The 12,326-nt window shown below is 33.8% G+C and overlaps 1 protein-coding gene across 50 annotated transcripts in view; it reads left to right on the top strand.

Annotated features, from left to right (window-relative positions):
* The window catches only part of MAP2 (microtubule associated protein 2), a 352,353-nt gene that overhangs the window by 248,242 nt on the left and 91,785 nt on the right, over positions 1-12,326 (top strand). For all 50 annotated transcript variants that reach the window (XM_007501818.3, XM_056808320.1, XM_056808318.1 and 47 more), the window contains one exon: positions 10,156-10,440. In XM_007501818.3, the coding sequence (XP_007501880.2) occupies positions 10,179-10,440 (262 nt within the window). In that variant the 5' untranslated portion in view covers positions 10,156-10,178. The remainder of the gene's footprint in view (positions 1-10,155; positions 10,441-12,326) is intronic.

Raw genomic sequence — 12,326 nt, 5'->3', positions numbered from 1 at the left:
AATAAGACAAAGTCAGCACTATTATCAATCCATTAAGAGTAAATATTTGAGTGCCTGCTAAGTGTCTAATACTATATGATTTTGATCTACTGAGATTGAAGAATCCTCAGAGCCATGTATAATTTATTCAATTAATCACAAAACCAAAATGGTTACCTTTGACTTCATGAAAAGAGTATGAAAATTAGTAAGATAAATTGTTAGTGAAGGTTCTTGCAGGAGATCTGTTGTAACTATGTACACAACCATAACCCTTGACTTTTCTTACTGTTCCTCACTGGCTATGAAGTCATAGGACATTGTGATCCCCATGTTTTTAATTGAGTAGAAATGGTACATTAGCTGTCAGTGCTGGGCAGAACATTCCCTAGGAACACATCCTAAAACTAGTTTTCCTATGTCAAACTCACTATAAATGCAGAATTAAACATGTTTGTCAACTAACTCATTTTCCTCTTCAAATTTCTTAATATTTTATCATTCTGAATTTTTTTCAGCGATATCATGGGCAATAAAATGCTATTTGGTGGTAATCGACTGATATTTCTAATGCTCAGTTTAATAGTAAAGCAAAGAGAAAAAAGAAGAGCTGTTGTGGTTATGTAAGCTCCTAAGACAAGTGCCTCTATGCTAAATACCATTTTCAGACAAATAATCCAATTTACAATATATTAAATCTGACAACTGGGCAATTCCACTATATTTTCTTTTATTTGGTTTATTGAGTAAGGGAGTGACATGTTAGACCTGTGACTCATCTTCCTAAATTCCAGTTGGTTGATCATATAATACTTAGGATCTGCCATCCTTTTTAAGTCAGACCTTGGCATCTAGTGTGCACAACTGTCCCTTTGAAAAGCACTGCTTTAGAGATTTTGTTAATTTGCTCTTGATTTCAATCTGTCCCTCCTTTGCTTTCCTTTATTATGCATATAATTTTATATTTGTTAAAGCCTTATGTTTCCAAGAACCATGCCTTGTATAGAATTAATGGTTTTGGCTTAAAAATCAATGTTTTCTATTTCATATGTACCATATTCCAAGTTACAGTGGTACACGCTGCTATGTTGTTGTTTTTTTAATACTGCACCAAATTGGAACTTGAGCTAGGATATTATGTGACTGCAGTCCTGAAAACCATTTGAGATTTCAGTTAGAATCTCTAAGTCTTGTCTGCCATATTGCACTCTGCTAATGATATCCACAAAACTGGTGATAGATGCAGGGCCATGTTTTGGGAATGGAAAAAAACAATGAATTAAGAATCATAAAACCTAGTCTGTATCTCAGCCTTGCTATTTACTATTTGCATGGCAAATCAATTCACTCATCACAGCTTCAGTTTCTTCAACTGTAATATAAAGGTGGAAAGGGAATGAATCAGGTGGTCACTAAAGTGCTCTCCAGCTATAATTCTTATTACCTTTTGAATTCTAATTTAATTGTCTTTTTCACTGGGAAAGAGTTTTAAATCATATCTGAACCTCTCTGGTTGTTTTGTAGATTATATATATCTATATCTATATGTAGATATAGATATATTTAAACCCTTACCTTCCGTCTTGGAATCAATACTGTGTATTGGTTCCAAGAAAGAAGAGTGGTAAGGGCTAGGCAATGGGGGTTGAGTGACTTGCCCAGGGTCACACAACTGGGAAGTGTCTGAGGTCAGATTTGAACCCAGGACCTCCCATCTCTAGTCTTGACTCTCAATCCACTGAGCTACCCAGCTGCCCCCTTATTGTTATCTTTTAATAGCATACATTTTTGCATTTGTGAACACATTCATATTCATACATTAAGTTCAAGGTTGGGGAAGAGAAGGAGATGGTAAATTGTACTAACCACCTACAATTAAGTAAATAAATAGGAATGTATAGATCATTTCTGTGGTATAATAGGCCAGTAAAGCCGCATTCTTGGGCAATGAGAAGTCAGATTTAGCAGCAAAACCAAAAGGCAGCAAAAATGTCAGTTCTGATCTCTCTTGGGTTTTGTTTGCCATAAGGATTTTATTTCTCCCTTTTATACATTTTTGGAAGAAATGTGACAGTTATGCCTCATTTCCCTTTGCCCGCCAGGCCTTAGGATACATGTCAAGGGAAATTGCTTTTTAAGTACCATTCTAAAGTAGAGAAACAAACTTACCTATTTCTTATTCACTGATGATAGGGAAAATGGGATTCTTTCTCCTAAGGTAAAATATTGTAATAGTATGACTTTCCTAATAGACTATGGATTTCCAGGTGAGAATGTATGTGTTTTAAACACATCTCACCAATATATGTCATAACCTTTAGAGTGAGTCTATGGAAGCATGCTGTTAAATTACTTTGTAGTTCTTTATCTTACTTTTGAGGGACAAAATGATCCATTTTCAGAAGATTTGGGTCTAATCCCAACTCACATCTATCTACTTGGTTTGTGAATTCAGAGACAATATTTTACCTCTATAGAGCTTAGTTTCTTTTTCCTGTAAGATGCATGAATTAGGATAAATGATATTTAAGATTTCTTCCAGTACTAACCCCTTTGCTCTTATTAGCAGTGGCAAAAAGGAAATAGGAAAAATGCAATGAAAAATGCTTTTTTTAACTTGAAAAAAGGTTTGTATACATTCAAAAAAGTCTACAAAATTATGCAAATGTGATATGTATCTACTGTGGAAAGGGTTGTGTAAACTTTGTCAGTCTTCTTAGACACATACATATATGTAGATAATGTATGAATAATGCTGATGTGTTATGGAATTGTCTCAAAAAAGAAATATAACTTTAAAAATGTTAGAAATACATATATATATAATTGATTTGAAGGAAATGAATTAAAATATCATGGATTTAGATTGAGAACCTGAAGGAACCCTTAGACATCTAGCATATCTCCCTCCCCCATTTTACAGATGAGGAAACTGAGACTCAGAGAAGTAAATTGAATTCACCAAGTTCATGGATGTGATAGAACTAGAATTTGAAACAAAAGCCTCCTATTGCAAACCTAGGACTCTTTCCATCATACCTTTCTACTTCATTATTAATCATATAGAATTTAACTAATTGAAATCATTCTTGAAGCTGGCCTCATTTTATTGTTTTGTTTCAGTGAAGGCTGACTTTTTTGTGTTTTTGCTTTTCTAGTGGTATTCACCTTTTTCTTAGTTTCTAGACAATAAAACTCAGCAAGACCCAGTTTCTATTTGGTGAATAAAAATGAATATACAACATGAGTCTATCTCTTTCCTATTATCAAGTATGATATAGCCCTTGGATTGGCTTGCCAGTTGAGCAAAACAACTTGATTTCCTTTGAACGGTATTTTCAATCATTCTGTGTGTATGTGTGTATGTTAGGAGAAGGGGGATGGATAAAGGAAAGGGTGAATGGCAACATAGCTTTCATGGAAAGAAGCAGGGCTCTGATGAATCCATTGTCTTACCAGTTCATGAATGCATTTCTCAGCCTTTTCTTCTCATTCCTACCTGAAAACTGATATGTTGAAATCCTGCTTTATTTATGCTTCAACTGATGAGGAAAATGGAAATAACAATTAAATTTATTCCCTTTGCTGGAACAATACATTTTTTAAAAATAGGAATATTTATCATTTATTACACTGGCTGGCATATGGTGGCATATGCTGGACAAATTATTGACTGACTGATTGATATATCTATATAAGCAATTGATAAAATCTGTCATTAGCACCAGCAGCAAATAACATGAGCTGTTTCTGGATACTATAGGCAATTTCCACAGCCACTGCCAAATTCAGAAAAATAAAGTGCTCTAGAGGTGAGGAGATGAGCAGCAGTGAATCCTAGGAAACCTAAAATGTGTCTGAGCAGCAGGTTCTATGTGGTAAACTATCAAGGAAGATAGTAGTGATGATGATGATAATGGCAGTAGGAATCAGGATGATGATGATGCTGACAAGAAAGAAGATTAGGAGGAGATACACTATGTTACAGTAGAAAGAATGCAGAATTTAAAGACAGAAGATCTATATTCCCATGCTGGTGACTTGTATTTTCTTAGACAAGTCACTTAACCTCATTGAGTACTTATACAAAGTGAAGAGTTGGCCTATTCATCTTTGAGCTCCTTTCCAGCTCTAAAAGTAATGAATTCTAATACCAATGATGAAATATAACTTTAATGAGACAACTATAAGAATGTCCTTTGCCAGATAAGAATCCCAATTTTTTGTTCAGGCAATATATTCACTATTGCTATGTGGCATCTTCTTTCTCTTCAAAATATAATACTATGAAGGCTAAGGGGCAAGGCATGTGTCAAATATGTAGGCTAGATGATGAGTGCCATAGGAGTTCATTAGAAGCGATTCCTACAGACTGCGATCCAAGGAGAGTTGTAACTTAAGCTATTTCTAAATATTTTTTCTTTAGTTTTTAAAGAGGACTATAATAGAAAAATCCTCAATAATTATAGTGGTAGTTATGAATATGGAAAAGCTATAAAAGAACCTATATTTATTTAGGTGCAACTTTTCCTTTATTGTATTTACAGGATAGACAGAACAGATTGTGGCACAATAGAGAGCTGACTTTTAAATTAAACAGTTTGTTTTCCAACTAGAAAGCTGTAGCAATTCAGTGTAAGAGTTGGGGTTTTGAATGACTGTTTTTAACACATGACTGTACTTCCTCTCATTTTAATTTCTAATTGAAAGCCTAAAGGTATTAGCAGACTTCATTAAAATCCCACAGGAAGTTTTTGGAAGCTTTGTTTATACTTTACCTTTGTCCTGAAATTTTTTGTCTTTTCAGATTTCCTGCCCATCATTATGCCACATCTTCTCTTCCTTCTCTTTCTTTTTCTTGTTTTTTTGCCCTCTGCCCTCTGTCTCTTTCGTGCTATAGTAACATTACCCTAACTTGTTTGAAGCTTCCCTGACTAGCAATAAGCAGTACTATTATATAGTCTTAAGCTAAGTGGAAGAACTTGAGAAGGAATTAAAATCAATGACATTTCTCATGTACATCCAGGAGCATAGAATATAAGTTCTTTGAGGGCAAAAACTGATTTGCATTTTTACAATGACCCCAGCAATTAATCCAATGGTCTGCCACATAATAGACCATGAAATTGAATGAGTGGATGAAAATATATTTCCACGGTATCAGAAGCAAACCATTTTTTCCTGTTACTTACCAGTCTTACCTTTAAGGTTGAATAATCCCTAAAAGAGACAGCTAAAGCTCAGTGGTAAAGAGCAGTGAGCTTGAAGTCAAGAAGACATCAATTCAAATCTAGCCTCAAACATTTCCTACTTGTGTGATTCTGGCCAAGCACTTATACCTGACAAAAGGATCAATTGGAGAAGGAAATGATAAACCATTCCAGTATTCTTGAAAACCCCATGCATAGTTATGGTGCAGGGGGTCATGAAACGTCAGACACAAATGAACAATAATCCCTAAGAATTTTTTTTCATTTTTCATTTTCAAAAACACCAAAAAGAATTTGATTCCTCATCCTTCTACTTAGTATTTGAAACTGGAAATGAAGAACATTTCAAAGCCCAGGTTGAAGAACATTACACCCTCAAATGTGTCAATTGTTAGTATTTCTTAAATGTACTGAGCCCAAATCAATTAATGGGCAAATTTCTTTACAAAAATACCCTTCAAATAAAAGGATTTGTTATTTTTGGCTATGTGGAATTGAAATGGAAATAAATAAAAGTAAAAGAATTCAATTAGAAAAAAATGGAACTGAAGATATGTAAATGTCTAGATATAGACTTGATTCTCTTGAGTTTACCTGATTCTATGTGTAAACCTATTGCTAAGAGAAGTATATTATGGATAAACTTGAGTATGGTAGTCAGATTAATTTAATTCATATTCAGTCCCTGACAGATATAAAAATCAAGCCCATGTGCTCTATTAGGTGAACTTTTTACCTAATTGCTTGGAACCTGAGCTGGTTCCAAACTATGCCACTGCAATTCTAGCCTTCCCCCTCTTCCTTCTCCTCTTCCCACCAGATCTCATATTTTTATTTCTAATAGGTAAAGTTTTCACCCTATCTGTCTTAGAATAAGGGCACCAGAATAAGGCCAACTCTAAACTATGCCACTGTGTTTGGACTTATGCCCTGTCCCCCCACCGCACTGCCACTTAAAAATCTCTTTGTGTTATCTTCTCTCTATTTGAATGTTACCTCTTGCGGGCAGGGGATCTCTTTCTTACTTGTATTTGTATCTTAGAATTTAACACAATGCTTGACATATAGTTAGTACTTTCATTATTTAATTCATCCATCTCTCCATTTATTCATGTGAAGTATCTGATTGCTTTCAGCAGAGAAAGCAGAAAATTAAATCTAAAGCCAAAATTCAGTGAAGTGCTAATTGATAGAAGTCAAGTATTCTTGGAAAACATATAGGATTATATTTTATAATTTGTTTTCCTTAACAATGTGTTCCATATTCATTTTCCCTTTTAAATGAAGGAATACTGTACAAAGAATTTCCCTAGATTTTAGAAAGGCATTTGATAAGGTTTCTCATACTGTTCCTATAGAACGGTGACAGTTCCTATAGAAGGTTCCTATAGACAGGTTAAGTGAGAATATAATTAGTTAGATTTTGATGCTTTCGAATGGCAGTACTCAGAGTGGTCATTAAGGCTTCAATTTTATCCTGTAAGGAGGTCTCAAATGGAGTATCCCATTGGTCATTGTTTGGTCTATACTGTTTTACATTCATAGCTGTGTCTTGGATAAAGGCATGGATAATATGCTTGGAAACTTGAAGATGACACAAAATTCAACACTGAATGACACACTCATGGACCCAAAAGATATTGTCAATTTACAATATTAGACAGAATCTAATTAGGTAAAATTTAATAGGGACAAATGTAAAATGTTTTATTATGGTTCAAAAATTCAATTTCATGGGTATATGATGGGTGAGTTTGACTAGATAGTCAATCATCTGAAAAATAATTTAGAATTTCAGTGGCCTTGAAGTTTAATATGGGTCACTTGTTTGAGGTGGCAATCAAGAAAGCTGATGTGATCTTAGATTACACTTAAGTGGCATAGTGCCGGGAATAGGGAGGTCATAGTTTCTAATGTTACCAGTCCTGCCCACACCACATCTAAAGTGCTATGTTCAATTTTAGGTCCCATATCTTAGGTATAATGTGGATAAACTAGATAATGTCCAGCAAATAATAGTAGCCAGTATGGTGAAAGGACTCAAGCTTATGCTATAAAATTATTTTAAAATATCTGGCATTATTTTGCCTGGAAAAGAGTTAGGAGGTTTATATGAGTACTCTCTCTGAATATTTGAAAGGTTGTCATTCCTCAATCCAGAAGGCAGAACCAGAATCCATGTGTATAAAGCTCCAAGGTCATAAATTTAAGCTCAGTGCAATGTTTCTAAAATTAAAGACATTCCAAAGCATAATGGACTGCTTTATGGGGTTGGTATAAGGAATCTATCTGTCTCCTCTCTCTTATCAATATGACCACATGTCTGATATACTGTAGAGAACAGTCTTCTCCAGGAAAAGATTGAATGAGATGGTCTTTGAGGTCTCTGACTTCTGATGTGCTGTGAGATTCTTTGATTTTTAAATAGACAATTTAGAAGTGGTAAGATCATCTATTTTCATAATGATTTACATATAAGATTCCTAAGGGGGGAAATATTTGTTATCTTCATCTCCCATGAAGAATACATATGAATTAAGCTATAATGTTTCTTATATTTTAGTCTTACTGAGTTCATTCTTTGCTTAAAAGTTTTCAACCATTCTATTATCTACCAAATAAAGTTCCCAACTCCTTAATTTAGTGTATTACGTCTCCAATCTGGTGCAACTTTATCTATTCTACCCGATTTCAAGTGATTGATCACTACATACTCTAGATGCCACCCAAACTATAGTATAAAAACCTTTCTTCATGATATCCGGTACTCCTAAAATGTCTTTCTTATTTCCCTTGGCTAGTCGAAAACTGTGCCATTCTTGACATTCCATCTTCTATACTAGCTCCCTCAACAGACCTTACTTGTTCCCCCTCTTGGGAGGTGATATTTCCTTCACTGAACCTTCTGAGAATTTATAATAAATATTTCTAGAATCTAGTACAATTTTTGTTGGAGAGCCTGACTAAGGCGCTACTGCCACCTGGTGACATCATCATCACATTGCAAGTTCAGATCTTTTGAAAGGGGAATAAATCTTTTTCATGACCTTTGAATCAGCAAACTTAAACTTAGCATACAAACAGCAGCAAAATCAATTCAGCAACATTGTATTAAACATCTATCATGCTCAGGGATATTCACCAGGAGTTTACATATAAACGATAAAGTGAAACAGTACCTGCCCTCAAGAAGCTTACAATCTAATAAAAAAAAAATGATGTAGAATCTATGTTACAGTAATGACTGATATACATACAAAAGAGAGGTTCAGAGTCGACTTCTATAAGAACCTTGAGGAGAAATAAATCATTTGTAACTGCTGGGATTAATGACGATTTCATGGTAGAGGTAGGCACCTGATGTAGGTCTGGGAGAAAGGGAGGCATTTTTTTTATTTAGAAAGGGAAAGTGATACTATTGCAGAGTCAAAGGGCAAAGACAGAAGAAAAGACAGTAATTAATCTGATTTGACCTGGATGTTAACTTTTTGAAGGTTAGTAATTTGGAATACTATGGAAAGGTATGAAGTCATTATCCGTAGTCTTGAGTTATAGAATAAGAAGTTTATCCTAACCTGGTAGGTAATAGAGAGCTGGTGAAGGTTTGTGAGTAGGATTTAATATGACCAGAATGGTGCATTGGGAAAATCGTTTAGGCATCAGTGTAAAAAAGTGAATTGAAAGGGAAATAAGCCAGGGGAAAGAAAACCAGTCAAGAGACTGTTAAATAGTCTAGGGAAGAGATTATGAAGGTGTAAATACAGATAAATGAAATATTGTCAAGCCAGAACTAGCCTGATTTGACAGCTGATTAGATGGCCAGATGGATGGATGGTGGAATGCATGAAAAAGAAGTATGGTGTTAATGTTTAGAATTTGGAAAAAAAAATCCACTGTACTAAGAGGAGTGATATCTGCTTTCTCATCTCTATTTAACAATTTACTGGTTCTATGTCCTTTGGCAAATCATTTAGCCTCCTTAAACAGATTACTAATCTGTTTAATAATACTGGAATTTGTCTCCATTTCCTTGTTCTGTTTTTAGGAGTATATTTGGTACATTCTTTTGTACTTAATACATTCTTTTATATCGCATTTGTTTGTGTATATCCTTTATTAAGGCCCATTAGATTTGTAAGTTCCTTAGTCAAGCACTGTTTCTTTTTAATCACTGTATTCCTAGTCAGCTTTGAGCCTTGTACATAGTTAATACTATGTCTTCTTTGAAGAGAGGATAGAACCTAATGATTTATTGCGATCCCCTTCTTACCCTAAATTATGCAATATTATATAACATATTAACAATATTATATCTCAGTCTCTGATGACTTTCAGTAAGATGGGTTACAAAATAATTTTCCATAAAAGTTAAAACTCTCTATTTCCATTAAAGAATTATTGATGAATTAACTCACAAATCCAACATTAAGATGAGCTGAAAACTTTTTCAAAAGAAGACTTTTAGATTGTAAAATGACCTGTAGAATGCTGGGACTTTTAGTATTGAAAGCACTTTTGAAGCAATTTTTGCACTGTAGCATTTCCTTTTAGCATATCTTTTACAAATCCTCCCATCATGATACTCTAGAAAACTCATAGCATACAGAATTTTAGGTGTCATCATCAGTGTACTCTTCATTGAACAATCCTATGCTAAAGGCATCAAGTTGTATAAAAGGAAGTAATATTCAACTTTGTCGATTTTATGATTCAAAAAATCTATATAAATAAGTTATTTGAAATGAAAAATGACATACATGTATTCTGATATAGTAGATAATATTTTAACATGTGTCTATCTGTTTTCTGGTCTGATACTAATGCAGATATTTTTATCTTTTGTTTCATTAGCTATTATGCCATAATTTCCTAATTTTATTCATTAGAGATGACTTCTATACTAGGACTAATAAGATAAAACATGGAGCATTGCCAAGATGGTAGCTAATGTTTATTCCATTTACAGGAGAGTTCACAAGGGAGAGAAGAATGGCGGATGACCGGAAGGATGAAGCTAAAGCACCTCACTGGACATCAAGTCAACTGGCAGAGGCATCCTCTCACCCACATTCACCTGAGCTTAAGGAACAAGGAGGAGCAGGGGATGGAATAGTCCGAAGTGCCAATGGATTTCCATACAGAGAGGAAGAAGAAGGTGGCTATGGAGATCATGGGCAACAGGGAACCTATTCAACAACCAAAGAGAATGGGATAAATGGAGAGCTCATGACTGCTGAAAGGGAAACAGCAGGTAACTAAAGGTCTTCTTTTTCCTACTTTGAGTTCTGATTCAAAGTCAATTTTTTTCTGAAAAGAACTTACACAGGACATTTTCTTTCATTGATGAGGGATTTTAAATATAAATTATTCCAGGAAGTGGAAGGTAAAAGGGGAGATCTGTTATGGGGGAAAAGAGGAATCATTTTCTTAAGACATAGTGAATAGAACTATATCCTTTACCTCTGCTTACTTATTACATATTTTAGCTTTATTTTACATTTTAATGAATGAGTTATTTAGATGTGACTTATTTTTAAATCCAGTAACTATTCACATCTATCCCCATATTATTAATTTCAAAATTTTAGAAACTTAAAGATTTTGGTGTGATTATGATTATTTTATTTTTAAAATATACTTCAAATCTATTTGCCTTTAAGTTGCTCATAATTTTTTGCTCAGAAAAGACAAATCCTACTACTAAGTAGGGAACACAATAAAAATATTCTCTCTAAACAATATTTTTTCTATATTTTAAAATACTTCCAAAGTTTAATGATGTTGCTATCTACTGTTACATAACATGTCAACAAATGATAGAATGATAGAAGTATATATTAGTGATTTGTAACCTGTTCCAGAGTTAACTCAAACTTCAAGAGTAGAGATAAAATGAACTAATAAACCATGAACACAAAATTACATAACATAATGGAATAATAAAAGTTATATTAAAAATGCAATGATCAAAGCAAAAGATACTTTTAAATCAGTCATTACTAGCTGCTACATGAGCTAAAAGTTCCCTTCCTTTCCCAAAGTCATTGAGTTGATAACTTAAAATGCTACTATAATTAATATCTTACCATCTATATTAGTAATTAGTTCATTTAATGGCTGAGATGCATCAATAGTATCATTCTGTTGCCCACAAGTGGTAGGAACCATTTCCTTCACTGAACCCCAATAAAATGTCTCTAAACTTTTTTAAAAAACATCTTATACAATTTCTTGGTATGTTTTCTTTAATATACTTGAATATTCTGTGATTCTAATTCAGGGCAATACATTTCCAAAGTATAATTGACATAATTTGTCCATGTCATTGAAACTTTGACTCCATAAAATCTCAAATTACTTTTATTGCTATTACTGTTAATAAAAACATTATTAAATTTTAAGTTATAGCTGCTTTAATGACAATCTACACCTGTGCACATAACAGAGAAGTCTGGAATAATTACTAGATTGGGAACCAATCTGCATTTCAAATTAGATCAAAAGAGATAATGTATGCAAAGTGCTATGCCAACCTTGAAGCACTATGTAATTTTGAGCTATTATTAATACTATTATTCTTTCAGGGTTCATGTGCCCATAATGATGAGTACTCAGTTACTCCAATAATTTGCATAGGTGTTAAAAAAATAAAATAAAAAATAAACAAATTCCAGGCCTCTAATAGAAAGAGAATCTAGTTCTCCTGAAAATTATCATATACTTGTAAGATCATGTTCTGTATAGTTATGAAGGTAGTAACTAGTATTTATTGAGGGCCTTCTGGATATGAAGCCAATACTTGGTAATGTGAGGAAAATACAGAAGAAAGGCAAGATGAGAGGCTCTCCTATTCTTCAATTACAATCTATGTGAGGAGAAAGAGCATGCATGCACACACAATGGCAAAGGAATCCCTACAGAGCATCATATCTTTCATTCCCTCAATATTTTTTGAGCATCTATGTTCCAAGTACCAAACTATGACCAAGATACTCCCATGCTCCCAGTTACTCTAGTTTGTTCTATATCGTTATCTGAAGGAAGAAAAACTATCTAGAAATTAATACAGTCCGCCTGAAGTGACAAAGAATGAATGAAAGTATTGATGAAGGAAATGGAAAAGAAAGAAGGGCTCAG

Source organism: Monodelphis domestica, chromosome 8, assembly GCF_027887165.1.
Source record: "Monodelphis domestica isolate mMonDom1 chromosome 8, mMonDom1.pri, whole genome shotgun sequence".
Lineage (NCBI taxonomy): Eukaryota > Metazoa > Chordata > Mammalia > Didelphimorphia > Didelphidae > Monodelphis > Monodelphis domestica.
This window is presented reverse-complemented; position numbering and strand designations above follow the sequence as displayed.